At 40.0% G+C, this 15,500-nt stretch overlaps 1 protein-coding gene across 1 annotated transcript in view; it reads right to left on the bottom strand.

Moving 5' to 3' along the window:
* Positions 1 to 14,429, bottom strand: part of LOC137502981 (gastrula zinc finger protein XlCGF57.1-like) — a 43,984-nt gene extending 29,555 nt beyond the window's left edge. Inside the window, exons 1-2 of the mRNA XM_068230274.1 lie at positions 14,364 to 14,429; positions 7,755 to 7,850 (exon numbers count right to left, since the gene is read on the bottom strand). Coding sequence (XP_068086375.1) covers positions 7,755 to 7,850; positions 14,364 to 14,429 — 162 coding nt within the window. The remainder of the gene's footprint in view (positions 1 to 7,754; positions 7,851 to 14,363) is intronic.
* Positions 14,430 to 15,500: the final 1,071 nt, after the last annotated feature.

The raw sequence follows: 15,500 nt of genomic DNA, 5'->3' as shown, positions 1-15,500 counted from the left end.
TAAACATGCAATCAGTCTACATACACTATGTGATCAAAAGATCCGGACATTCCAAAAACATACGTTTTTCATCTTAGGTGCATTGTGCTCCCACCTACTGCCAGGTACTCCATAACAGCGACCTCAGTAGTCATTAGGCATCATGAGAGAGCAGAATGGGGCGCTCCACTGAACTCAAGGACTTCGAACGTGGTCAGGTAATTGGATGTCACTTGTGTTAGAAGTCTGTACACAAGATTTAGGCTATACACTCCTAAACATCCCCAAGTCCATGTGACAGTGAAGTGGAAACATGCAGCACAAAAGTCTACAGGCCGACATTGTCTGTTGACTGAGAGAGACTGCTGACAGTTGAAGAGGTTTGTAAAGTGTAATAGGAAGGCATCTATTCAGACCATCACACAGGAATTCCACTCTAAGTAGTATGACAGTTCGGTGGGAGGTGAGAAAACTTGGATTTCATGGTCGAGCGGCTGCCCATTAGCCACATATCTCGCAGGTCAATGCCAAACGACGCCTCGCTTGGTGCAAGGAGCATACACATTGGATGATTGAACAGTGGAAAAACGTTGTGCGGAGTGACAAATCATGGTAAACAATGTGGCAATCCGATGGCAGGGTGTGGGTATGGCGAATGCCCGGTCAACATCAACTGCCAGCGCGTGTAGTGCCAACAGTAAAATCGGAGGCGGTGGTGTTATGGTGTGGTCGTGCTTTTCATGGAGGGGGCTTGCACCCTTTGTTGTTTGGCATGGCATTATCACAGCAGAGGCCTACATTGATGTTCTAAGCACCTTCTTGCTTCCCACTGTTGAAGAGCACTTTGGAGATGGCAATCGCATCTTTCAACACGATCAGCATCTGTGCATAATGCGCGGCCTGAGGCGGAATTGTTACACAACAATAACATCCATGTCATGCACTGGCCTGCACAGAGTCTCGAAATGAACACTATAGAAAACCTTTGGGATGTTTTGGAACGCCGACTTCGTGCCAGGTCTCACCGACCGACATCACTACCTCTCCTCAGTGCAGCGCTCCATGAAGAATGGGCTGCCATTCCCCAAGCAAACTTCCAGCACCTGATTGAATGTATGCCTGCGAGAGTGGAAGCTGTCATCAAGGCTAAGGGCCAACACCATACTGAATTCCAGCATTACCGACGGAGGGCGCCACGAACTTGTACGTCATGTTCAGCCAGGTGTCTGGATACTTTTCATCATGTAGAGTATGTTCATTGAAGTCTATTTGTAGTGATGAACAAAGGGTGTGTCTGCCATTATAATTAATATTTTACAAATCGATAGTGACACCCAGCAGCAGGGCGTCTGTTATTGTAATCATTAATCTCCACATCAACAATGACTGTCAGTAGGAATGGGAACCATCTCCAACTCCTGAATAACTGGCATTAGTAAGGAGGAACTACCATTGTAATTGTACCTGGAGGTACACCCCTATGCCGCACATTTAAATCTTGCGCCAATAAGAACTCCTCTATAGGAGGAACACTGAACTTGAAACTAGACATATTTAAGCTTTTACTCCTGTGAGCCTGCATCCGGGAGATAGTAGGTTCGAATCCCACTATCGGCAGCCCTGAATATGGTTTTCCGTGGTTTCCCATTTTTACACCAGGCAAATGCTGGGGCTGTACCTTAATTAAGGCCACGCCCGCTTCCTTCCAACTCCTAGGCCCTTCCTATCCCATCATCGCCATAAGACCTATCTGTGACGGTGGGACGTAAAGCCCCTAGCAAAAAAAAAAAAAAAAAAAAGAAGCTTTTACTCAAGATGTCACCACCTTAATTTTGTGATTCTGAAGTTCCCAGTACTGTATAAAATTCTACGTGTTTTGTTTACCATTTATCAAGAAGTTTGGACTTTCTGCAACAGATGTCACTACAAAAACTTTGATCATGCACCCTGGTACGAAGTGAAAGAACTTTTTTGAAGAAATTTTGTATTCATAAGTTTTTTCTTTACTAAAGTTTGTTCATTCATCTTTGGGTTGGCAATATTTATCTTTTCTTTCCGCAAGTTTTGAATTCAGCCAATCCCTAATTTCTGTAATTAATTTTCAGCCTATCACAGGCTTCTTCTTTGATTGCGTGTGTAACTTTTTCCCCTACCAATAAAATTGAGAGGGTGTGGCTTAATTATTCATGAAAGGTCTCTAACTTTCCCCGAGGGTTTATAAACTGCGGATTTCACATCTCTTGGCCAGTTGATCAACATCTAACTAAGAGTGTGTATGTGAAGCAGGAGGTGGGAGGTGCCTCTAAGCAGTTCTTCAGCAAGGTAATGCCCGTTTAACATCTTTATTTCTTGCTAGCTCTGTAGTTTAACCTGAGGGAAGGGTCTAAAACTTTACTATGTAACCAACTTCTCTAAAATGTACGTTTTGCCGGCTAATGTGAAAATCTCATAAAATTTGGAACTGTAATTCGGGGATAGAGAGTGATGCACCCTCTCGAGCTCCCCTTCATTTTGGTTTGAGGTGACTACTTTTTGTGACTGATTTTCTCCCTTCCATAATGTTTTAAATTTCCTCATGATACGAGTCACCTCCACAGTCTGGGAATAGCCCGTGTCACCGGCCTAGTGCCCGTTAGGTTTTAAGAAGTCACATCGAGGAGTGCAAGTATTCGCCTCCTTTCATTTTGTGTTCGGGCCATTTATTTAACTGTTATTTCTTTTACACGAAGGCCCAGTAGGTTGGGTACGAGAAACCCCTGTTTCATTTTTGTAAGTTGTGCCTTGATAGCAAGTAACTGTAAGGTCTGATATTGCCTTGAATAGGCTTGAAAAACTGAATGTGTGTCAGCTCTTTTCTGGTGTTGTCAAAGTGCCTCTGGGAGGCCTGACGTTAAAAATTGGGAGCAAGGGGTGTTTTGCCCTTGCATAAAATGGTGTTCTTGGTAAAGCTAAGTGTGTAGCTCAGGAATTGTAGCCGAAGTTTTGTTTATACCACCAATCTTGTCTTTACTAGACCTGTTTTTTGCTACTAGTACCTGTTACATTGTTATTGGTTGATTGTGAAATTTTTAAAGAGAAAAAAATATAACCCTTGTTACAGTTTTAAATGAACTTTTATTTGGTAGTTAGACCCATTCACCCCGGGACCTTCTTTCACTTCTGCTGGTCCACCAACCACGGTAACAAGTGGTAGCAGAGCGTGGTTGAATGGGTCTCCATTAAGCCCTTTTTGACGGCTAAACATAGGATTCGATTTGATCTCTAACATTTTTCTCAGTCGCTGGAATTATCTTTTCCTATTTTTCTAAATTTGTTAAGTTTCCATCATCATGTCCGGCCCTCGCGAAGTCCTTCATCTCGGCTACTTGCGCAAGGAGGAATTGATTTATGAATTAGCCATTAGAAATGTTCAATCTGGAGGTACGGTTGCGGCAGATACTACTAAGCTCAAAGAATCATTAGGGTTACCTATTAGTCTCCCAACCTTGGGAGAGAAGGACATTGATGAGGCTCTTTCCACTATCATGGACAACACCACCGAGCTAGCTTCTGTAGTAAGTTTTCTTGAAGTAAGTGATTCATCTCCAAATCAACTCAAAAGAGTACAAGCTAGACAGTTCCATTTTTACCATAGACTTAGCGATCTATTGTCCCTTAAGTTAAACGAAGTTCAGGGTAAGGAGGCAAGTAATCGTGTTGAACACCTTTCTAATATGTCCAGTAAAGTTAGTCAATTGTTAACTGGGTCTGATACTCCCAAAACCAACCAGCCCACTGTGGTAAACATAGCTAATGAGGAGGATTCATCCAAGGGTGAAGAAGGTAGAAAATCTGTAGCTACTCAACAAACTTCTTCCCATTAGGAAATGAATCTGAGTGTCGGACATCCATTCCACCATTCTCTTTGAACAATGCTATCTCTGAAACTCCTTCACCACCTAGGCCTTTACCTACTATGTCACCTGGGTTTAGTAGTTTGCCTCATCCTTTGGCGATGTGGCTTAGGGGTATTTCTAAGTTTTCCATTAATTCCACTAATTATGTCATTGTATTCTTAAGGTTTTTAGTCGAATTCCAAGATCACGCTCTAGTGTTTTCTCTTTTCCTGTGTCAAATTCTTCAAATTATTTACCCTTACTCCATAGGTGTCCTCTCGGATAAAATAGTCAGAGCAATTGCTGAACAATCATCTATTGAAGACTTCCACGCCCATCTGCTAGCTAATTTCATTCCCGCACGAGCAATGTCTTCATTAATACAAAAGTATTATTATAGAATACAGCGAATGGATAAAAATCTCGCAGACTTCATCCAGGACATTAAATTCTACACAAGGGTATTTGCTCTTCATTTTCCAGAAGATCAAATTGTGCAGGCTATTGTGGAAGGCATTTCCCCACCCTATAGGTCATACTTCTGTTTTGCGTCGCGTCCGCAAACTTTCACAATTAAGTATTTATTATTTTCCACCTAGTCGATACAATGATTGCTTAAGGCAATTTAATGGTTAAAAGTGGTACAGGTTTCGTATTTTATCAACATCTTCAGCCATAACACTGTTTAGATGAAAAATATATAAAATTGACAAAGTAATGCTTAAGAGGAAGTGTCCTTAAAATTAACATAAGATTGACACTTCCTCTTAAGCATTACTTTGTCAATTTTATATATTTTTCATCTAAAGAATGTTATGTGGCTGAAGATGTTGATAAAATACAAAACACGTACCACTTTTAACCATTAAATTGCCTTAAGCAATCATTGTATCGACTAGGTGGAAAATAATAAATACTTAATTGTGAATCTATTGAAGTGCGATACGGACCATGAAACTGATTTTATGTAATCTGCAAACTTTTGCGGAGTTGGAAGCTATGGTGGTCTCAGCCGAAGGAGTTAGGTATGCCGACACATTACGTGTCGCTAAGGAGCCCCCTCCGTCCTCGAGTAATTTTTGGCCTCAACCTCGCCTACCCAGGATGAGATGTTGTTAGCCCTTGGACATCTACCTGAGGAGCAGGCTGATAGTATTCATAAATTGTGTCAGTCGTTTATAGGTTATCTCCACCTAAAATGAGAGCTCTCAAGGAGATCATCGATCAAATGCTAAAAGATGGTATAATTCGACCCTCTAAGTCGGTGTATTCATCGCCTATTTTCCTGGATACAAAGCCCCAAGATGGCTTCAGGCCTGTGATTGACCATATAGCTTTAAATCGGAAGGTGGTGTTACAATCTGTGCCTCTACCTGACCTTCACCACCAATCTTGTCTTTAATAGACCTGTTTTTTTGCTATTAGTACCTGTTACATTGTTATTGATTGATTGTGAAATTTTTAAAGAGAAAAAAATTATAACCTTCGTTACAGTTTTAAATTGACTTTGATTTGGTAGTTAGACCAATTCACTCTGGCACCTTCTTTCACTTCTGCTGGTCCACCAACCACAGTAACAGTAAAGAATAATTTCCTTCTTGATTGACTGGCAGAAGTCAAGGGAGCGTGCAATTTTGTTGGAAACTCCCCTAGCCGATAGTGTTCGGGAGTAGGCAAGTGTGCCCACAATTTAAAACAAATTAACTCATCTAAAATGTGACTGGCATTAGGCATAGTGGCCTTGTTATTATAATGTAAACTCACCATTAAGAAAAGGGGACTGTTATTATAATGATAACAGCACAATTCAATCTGACTGGTAGTAGGGAAGGTGTCTGCTATTATAATAAAAACTCCTCAACTATAATCTGTCTGCAGGTAGGAAAGGGCACCTACCATTGTAACGAAAACTCCCCAAATAGATTGTGACTGCGTAGTAGGTAATTGGGCCCCCATTATAATGAAAACTTACCTACTCAATTGTGAATGGCAGTAGGCAAGTGAGCATGCCGTTATCGACATAACTCCGCTATTCACATTTTACATTGGAAATAACAGATGGGAACCTCACCCTGCCGTTTCTGGATAATGCTAAGAGACATGCAATTTTTAGAAATATTATTCACTGCAAGTACAGTGATTTACTTAGATATCCAGATACAATGTAGAATGCCATAGCAAAGAATGGGTACATTTGATAGTAATTAATATAGTCAATAAGATTACAAACGAGTTTCAATTGGAAGCAACTAGTAAAATATTCAGTAACATTAACAAAAGAATGAATCTTATAGCAACTGTGCTTGAAAATATTTACCAAGTCAAAAGTATTAGTAGGAATGATACCAGCTCCCAAATGATATACAGTAGAGGTCTTTGGAGAAATTGCAACTGCTACACAATACATAACGCAAGATCATGGAACAAGTTGAAGGAAAAGTGAAAATTAGGTAAGTAAACAGTTCACGACGTGCTCCCTACCAACACACCGCCTAAGTTAACTACAGCAATAATTGTCATTTCCATACACAACTATGAAGAGAGAGCCTCCACATCAATCAAATACCACATGGTGTATCTTAAAACAGGGCAACATGTTACGATTCTTCTTTGAACACAAATAGCATGGGCATCAAGGAGTGCACACTTCAAGAACCTACACTATAATTTCCTCTTAAATCTCAAGTGAGTTAACACAATCTCATATGCTGCTTTCCAGCATTGACATGTGTTTTCATGTTCTTCGCCTGTATGTTATGACACAAAATCCATATTTAGGAATTTTCACCTGACATTTTAAACATTACATGTAAAATAGTGAAGCTTTTTAAGGTCCACAAAGCAGGTCTTTGAACTTCAACATATGTTTTAACTTTACATGTACCACTAAGTGTTCACACCAGTGTCTATTTTATCAAGATTTCATGAACAGGTCTAATTTTGCCTCATAATCATAGTTAACTTTAGACATTACAATTTTATTACAAATGTGTAACTAAATGGCTTATGAAATAAGGAAGTGCGAGCCACACGTCCAACGTCATATATGACTAACGACATGTAAACATTATATACGCTTCTCTGTGTAATCACGCATGTTTATCAACTCCGAGCCTAGTTTTAGAGTGAACCAAGAAATGTAACGAACTTTTCATGATTAAAAATACTCCAAACTTTTTATAAATCTTTTCTTATATATGTTATCTATGAGAAGACAGTGAATTTAGATATCAAATTCAAGTTTCCAATTCGACGATTGTCCCTAATGATGAGAAACAACTAATTTGACGGTGTTATTTTCATGTGACATTCCTTGTTAGGTTTAGTGTTGTTTATGTATCAGATTGTGTGACCAGCTGAGGATGGCTGAAGAAAGGTTGAAACCGGTCCTGTACATCAAATATGATAAAATAAAGTATTGATAAGGTGGAAGCTTCACAGGGCGAGTTGGCCGTGCAGTTAGGAAGGCGCAGCTGTGATCTCGCATCCGGGAGATAGTGGGTTCGAACCCCACTGTCAGCAGCCCTGAAAATGGTATTTTGTGGTTTACCATTTTCACACCAGGCAAATGCTGGGGCTGTACCTTAATTAAGGCCACAGCCACTTCCTTCCCATTCCTAGGCCTTTCCTGTCCCATCATCGCCATAAAACCTATCTCAGTCGGAATGATGTAAAGCAACTTAAAAAAAAAAAAGGTGGAAGCTTCCTTCTCATCGTAATTGTGTATAATATCAATACGGGAATAAAAATATTACATTACGATAAACAGTCATTCTCATAAAAAAAGTATATTTTCCGTAAGACTATCCATTGTATGCACTGAAATGAAGGGTCAATCACTGATATCTGTTGAGCTTTTTTCTAATTATTTTCATTGCCTAATTAAATTATGTACATTACCTCAAGAAAGTTTTCCTGCATTGGTCCTGGCTCTGTTAACTCTGATTTGGCTTCTTCTTTCAGAGCTATCACTTCTGACATATGTTCCATATTTTCCTGTGGAAAGTAAGATATATTAGGTACGCACATAACACACATCTACATATATAGACACCAACAAATGGGCATGTTAATACATTACCTGCCAGTATTACAGTTACTTTCAAAATTTCACTAATGTTTAAGAATGAGAAACATTTTCTAGCCATATCAGAAGATATCCTACCAGGGATGGATCTCGCGCAGAATATGGCTGCCATAGACATAAATACTAAATTGTATGAACTGTTTTCTATGTCCAATTGTATCAATCAAATCTTAAAGGTTATTTGAACCACTTCCAAGTGTTAAAGTTGTTCTAAATCTTTTAATATTCTCAGCATAGAGTTAGTTTACAGACTGATAAAAATATATTGAAATATTTGAATCACATTCTCAACTCTGGTTTTGCTGAGCTCACAGGGGTCACATACCTCACTGAGACAGTTCTGGTTCAAACAGTATATTTCAATGCTTCCAAGTGTAAACATAAAAAATGAACATGAAAGAAGCAGGCTTATCACAGTCAGACTCCAGAGAAAGATGTGATGTAGTCCAAACTCAAAGTAACTACAAATGAAATGTTATACTACTACAAAGTAGTGTTCTGTAAAGAACTGTGGGGATAAGAACACAATCAGTGGAGAGTCAGCAGTGTAGGAGTATACATCTAAAGTTTCAGAAGCACTTTCGTGATCTTCTACGAGACCTTCAAATTTCTCACTTGGATTCATAAAACCTCGTCGGCACTAAGCGCGGGGGGGGAGGGACTATTATCAATAGCTTACGTTCTAATGTAAGTTCATTTCTTAATAAAAGTGAAGTATAAATTTCTAGAATACAGGGACTTAACACATTCAATATAGAAGGAAGAAAACAGCAGGCGAACTAAGGAAAGGAAGGAAAAGGATGCACAAAACAGAGACAGAAATAAAGAAAAAGAGGAAAGAAAAGTTTATTTTTAATGTGTCATAAGTTCTCATAACTTCAAAGCCCATTATGAAGGGGCAGATTAAAGACAATTCCCTCAGAAATCATGTATTCTAGATTCCTTACACATGGTTCTCTGGGTAACAGACACTGCCCTGTATCTGAAGAATAAAATGAGCTAATCACTATTCTGCCTTTCTAAATTAATTGAACGTCTGAGCAAAATATTTACTTTGAGGGAAATTACATTCAGATATTGAGCTATTTTATCTATCATATGCCATAGCTGAATCTGCTCTTTACTTAACACAAATACCGTATTTACTCGGGTATTAGACCCCTTTTATTCCCACTCTTACAGCCAAAAATACTAAAGGGGGGTCCAATATGCAATAACCTCAAAATTTGGTGCAGTGAACACATGACTTCTAAGCTATAAAGAGCTATAAATTGTGCGTGTAAACATTCTATACTATTATTTAACAAACTTAGAATGTATCTAAGTTATACTGGCTATTTTCGTCGGAAGGCAGTAAACGTAAAAAGACAATAAATGGTGAACACGACTTTTAGACCTACGGTACATATAAAAGTCCATTTTAGTTACTCATATCACGTCATTCATTACATCTCATTAATTCCTCTGGGGAGGTTGACGTCAGGAAGGGCATACAGCTGTAAAAACTCGCTAGAAAGATTCGTCTCACTTCATACTCAACCCTGTAGAACAAAGGGATAAGGGTATAGTGTTATCATATAATTAAATATGAATACAAAACAACTTAATGGCCAGTCATTTGTTTCTGTCAGTTCAGCAGTAGGCCTACCACACAGTAAAGCTGGTCACTGCTTTCATTTGAATTATCGCCTTGCACCGCCAACTTCCCTGCCCTGCTACGTGTTTGAATTCCAAGTGACGTCATCTTCACTGCCATCTCGTCAGTCGCACCAGCCATGCTTCATTCTCTTTGAGCCATGCACTGCAATCGAGAGCATACCAGGTCCCATGTTTTTGAATCTTTTAAAAATAATTTTGTTCCGGACTATAGAGTCTAAACAGTATGAATCTATTCCCAAATGGTTTTGGATATGGTCTCTTATATTCCCAGTTGGTGTATATGTAGCAGAAGCTAGTCCTTCCAAATACAGCCGTCTGCAAAAGGCATGACAAACCAGTGTTTATTGTGCCAAACCATCAGCTGAAAACTAGCGTATTTGTTGATGATGATGATGCTTGTTGTTTTAAGGGGCCTAACATCGAAGGTCATCGGCCCCTAATGGTACGAAATGAAAGAACAAAAAATTCAAAGGCATCTACTGACCAAAATAAAAATAAAATGTCATGAAGAATGAATGAATGAATGGATGGACAGGAACCCAACAAAACACAAAATAAACAAACAAAAACCAGTGGAGCGGACTCAATGCAGATCGAAAATAACATTGTTACCGACCAAGGAACCACTTACAAAGCACAATGATGTTTGGTGTCTAAAGGGGGTGCAAAATCCACGTCTAAGGCCCCACAGAATGGTACATGTCGCGAGTAAAATAGAACCAAGGTATGTGTCATGTTGGGGTAGTAATCAGAAGTAGCGAAGACTCACGGTGTTCCACAAAAGATGGTACTACTCACAAGTATTGCAATACGTACAAGTAACGCAGACCTATGGTGTGGCTCACACAATGGCGCAACTCATAGCCAACGCAAACCGAGAAGGTTCCCCACCTAGGTGTACTAAACACGGGCGCCGGTATTCCCGTGGTGTTCCTCACATAGTGGGTACTAATCACAGGCAACGCAGACCCACGGTGCTGCTCATATAGTGGTACAACTCACAGGCTACGCCCAGACCCGCGGTGTTGCTCACATGGGTACGACGCACGGGTACTGGAATCCACCAGGCCAGGCTTTTACTGCTACTAATCACAAAACTATTTCGTACCGAATTTAGTGGTACTACTCGCAAGTACAGGCAACCTATGGTGTTCCCCGCATGATGGTACGATTCAAAATTAGTTTCATGGTTCTAATTCAGTCAGTCCTTGGTCGCCCCTTTTAGTCGCCTCTTACGACAGGCAGGGGATACCGCGGGTGTATTCTACATGTGCGTCCCCCACCCGCAGGGGGTAGTGTGTTTGGTCCGTGAGAGGTATTTTATTTCCCTCAAGTCCGTCGGCAAGCCGGTTAGGACCCCCCTATCCGCCACCTGGGACGCGCCACGTGGGAGTATCACCTCTCCCCCTGCTACGCCTGCGTAGCAGGTTCGTGGACTAGCGTATTTTACGAGTTGTACTTCCGAATGTAATACATAGTAACTGGAAACATTCTTTTGATGACTGCGGCTGTTGAAACACAGACCCCTATTTTTAAGTACATTTTATGCTTGTTCTCTACATTTATCACATCAGGATTTTATAAACAGCTGTCCATGACGTAAGACAGACCACATTGTTTCGGTTAGGTATATTATCACCCTGATGGTGCCAAAAGTTCCTCGACAAAAGAATAAAAATAAATGACAGGAAAGTATACAGTATTTATGAATATCTACAGGTGTGGCGGTAATGCGTTTTACTATCATAATGTTTTATTTCGTACGTTCGTTGCCTCTCCTTTCTATTAATGCATACCCTAGTATTTTGTTTGGCATCTCTGAAAATCATTAAAAGTACGTGGGGAGATAAAATTATTATTATTATTTGTTAGGTACATTAGCAAGTAAAACAATCGTTTTAATTGGATAGCTTTTATCATGTTTTAAAATTTGTTCTCTCCAAATATATACCTATATCGGCCCGAGTTACGAGATATTAAATGACCACTTTGTTAATGATATCGCCTGCTGTATCAATAGCAATAACCACGAATATTTCTCAACTAAATTAAACTCGTTTTCTCCTTCCGAGGTGGTACAGCTCTTTTCAGACACATCCCCAGTGGAGGGTATTTACACATAACGCTTTTACCGCATATCAACCTTCCTGCCATTCATAAATCTCTGGCAGTACGGTACCAGAAATCGAAGTCAGACTCCCACGAACAGCAACTAATTGTGCTACCATTACGCTGGCGGACATTATTAACTAAAAAACACAGACATATAGCATGACTGATGCATGCTTGCAATGCGCGGGTCGGACAAGAAGCTAAGCCTACTCACCTATCTGTGCGACGTCATCAGAGCTGCAGTAGACCTACGCTACAGAGGATGACATTTCTTAACTACGAATCACAGGTGTACCGCATGGATTCAACACGCTTTCATTGCGTAGGTCCAACGGACGAAACTATTCACAAATTTGTGCGATGTCATCAGAGCTGCAATAAGACTTGTACCCGCTTGGAAGCGGAATTGTTGTTCTTCTTTGTCAAATTACATTGGGGGATCTTATATGCGATATTTATTTTTTGATTTTCTTTGTCTCGAAAAGCCAGGTGGGTCTAACATGCGAGGGGGTCTAATACACGAGTAAATACGGTATCTTCCAGTGGACTGTGGATGAGAGGCTAACCCTGAGTAATCACACCTGTGTTGACAACCTGTTTAGCTGACTGGGGTATCCAGTTTCAAAAACACTGACGGAAGATTTGTGATATACCTTCTGCACTAATTAAGACAGGAGTAGTAATTTTTAACATGTGTTTTGCTAATTGCTTTACGTTGCACCAACACAGATACATCTTGTGGAGACGATGGGCTGGGAAAGGCCTGGGAATGGGAAGGAAGCGGCTGTGGCCTTAATTTCAAGTACAACCCCAGCATCCGCCCGGTTTGAAAATGGAAAACCATGGACAACCTACTTCAGGGCTGCCGACAGTGGGATTCGAACCCACTATATCTCAGATGCGAGCTCACAGCTGTGCGCCCCTAACCACAGGGCCAACTTGCCCTGTTATTAGAGTTTCAAAAAGTACAAAGGGCCAACAATCCTCTTTTATAATCACAGTAACCAAAGTAATTTTGATACTGACAGTAGCAAGTACAGGCTAATCCAACCCCAACTTTAACACACTCGCTAACAGTTTCCGATATTGGCACATATTTCTTTAACAAAATTTTGATATCTGTAAAAGTTCTATGCAGTAGCATTATAACAAATATCAAACCTCATATTTTTGATCGGGAGTGCACTCGTATGTCAGTTTCAAGTTTGACACAGAACACAAAAAGAAATATCAAAGGGAGAGATCTTGAACAGAAGTACGTTTACATTTTGGATATGTACACATACCATTCCCTGCTGTAGTGCCTGTAACTTAGAACACAACTATTTATTTTGGTAATAGTCTTCACTAATTGCAGAATTTTAGCTGTAAGTAACTCTTGGGCAATATCTCATTTATAAATTAGCAAATCACAGTGTTTACAATAGATTATTACTATCAAGTCAGAGTTATTCTAAGAACATCCCTCTATCAACTATCAAGTTTTTCAAAGATTCCCAGGTGCCAAATTGATGTGCAGGAATTCACTTTCATGCTGGTATAATTACAGACATGTGCTGGGACAATTCAGCTTCGCAAATATCTCTAGACCAAACCCGAATCACACTGGCCAACATGAAATTAGCCTCTGAGCTATCAGAAGAAGTGCCATTGAATTGAAAGTCACACACTCAGAAGAATGCAATGGACTGGGACTAGAGTAGCAACAGACAGAGCAAGGAAAGATGACGAAAATATATTGCTTCTTCTTCAAAATATTCTACTGCATCTCCGCCTTCATCAGGGTGTTTGTTTTAGACGAGCTAAACTCACAGTAAACTGCAAGGACAATTTTATTACATGCTCACCCAACATTAGTAACATTGTAAAGAAATTAAATGATGCAAAAGTTACCTGGAATTTCTTTTCGAAGAAAAATACGTTCACCATGAGAGCCATAGACCTACTGGCCATAACCTAATTCAATCTAGCACCCACCATTTTCTATCACTTCAGCAACTACCAGCACTGCAATTGGCTGACATATGATAGGAAATGATGTCAATACCACAAAGAATCCATTACCAAACCATGTAGAATAAATTCATACCCACACACCCTCCGGAAATCTATTTCAATAACGAACAGTGGTAATTAATTAACAACAGACAGTCAGTCAAAGTGTACTTAACACACGAATTACCCTGAAATGTTGATCATGAGACACTGCCTTCACAACTTTGTCACAAGCAGGACCTAATCATGGATCTTTCACTATCAAGCCCACAACATTAATTCAGCGTTTTTACTACTATAAAACATAGAATGCACTGCTGTCTCCCTAGTAAATGCTTCAGGTCAATTGTCCACACAGCCCTAATCTGGGGGCTTAAGCCACAAGAACTCCTTTCCTTGTCACATGAACAATGTTCTTTTCACCAGCTGGACCCACAGATGTACATCGATACTCTGGTTTATAATTCCTATCACTGTGGAGTATTCACAGACAGAGAAACAAAGCAGAGACATACCATGCCTAGATGCCCATGCAGTAAATGGTGACTGCTGGAGTTAATATTGGGTAAGGGCATGGTAAATTTTGCCCCTGCAAACTTATTTAGCTACTAAGGTTTAAATTCTGATCTCTTAAAGTTATCTGGAATGAGACTTACAAGTGATGCATTTATTGTTCCTTCAAGCCAGGCTGGTTCCTCTTTGATCTTTACTTCCAGGTCCATTTCACACTGCAACTGAAATAGTTAGAAGGTACCTTACCCTGAAACACAGGCAAGAAGAATTGCTGTCATTGCTACTTGGGTTATTTTTAACAGACTTAGCAACCAGCTTGTAATTTTATGACTGTCAATATTATGGTGACCGTTGATATCATGATCATACCTATAAGTACTTCAAGTATACTTTGGCTGATACTATGATCATGGCTAAAGACCTCCAGCTTCACACGACTTCTAATACAGTGACCACTTCCATAGAATATCTAATTTAACATATCTGTCGATACTGAGATCATAGTCAAAGGACATTAGTTTTACTTTTTTTTTTATCCAACGTACATTGATTGTGCTTGAAATTTTAAAAAATTCTTGAAAGTTGAGTGATTATTCCATTTGTGTACCACTCTGATCACCCAGGTCCCTAACTTGGAATCTTCCTACCATTTTTATCCTCTGCACTTTGCTTCAAATCTAACGGAACAGTTCACAGTGGCATGAGATTTGTTCTATCAAACTTTTCCTTCCTATGATCAAAATCTCTCCAACCGTTCTCCTCTCATCAAACTGATTCACTATCTCTTTATTTGAGACATTTTCTACCAATCAGATCTTCTACAACATTGAGCCCGCCTGGTGGCCATGATCGTTAAGGCGCTGAAGTCTAAACGGTCTGACACCAAGGTCAGCCGGTTCGAGTCCCGTTGGTCAAAAATAAATTCACAGAAACAGGACAAGGGTTGGACAAACAGCAAAACAGATCTTCAACAACATTCGATAACACGGCATTTCAGTTGGCCGGCAGGGTAGGGGAGTAGTGGTATACAATTTCTAATCCCTAGATTGCGTGCCAAAAGCCTGGATTAAATTCCCAATCCTCTCCACAGTGCTCATATAGAGTGAGGGCATATGACGCTGCTGATGGTGATTCATCCATCAGATGGAGACGTTAAGCCTTGAGCATATCCCTTGGTGCTATTCAACAGGAGTAGGCTATGTGCCGGCACCGGGTTTCACCCTCCACCTACTATCATATATCACGTCACTCATTTCATCTCATTAACTTCTCTGATGAGG

Source organism: Anabrus simplex, chromosome 14 (genome assembly GCF_040414725.1).
Source record: "Anabrus simplex isolate iqAnaSimp1 chromosome 14, ASM4041472v1, whole genome shotgun sequence".
Classification (NCBI taxonomy): domain Eukaryota; kingdom Metazoa; phylum Arthropoda; class Insecta; order Orthoptera; family Tettigoniidae; genus Anabrus; species Anabrus simplex.
The sequence above is the reverse complement of the archived record's forward strand: the minus strand, read 5'-3'. Positions and strand labels throughout refer to the sequence as shown.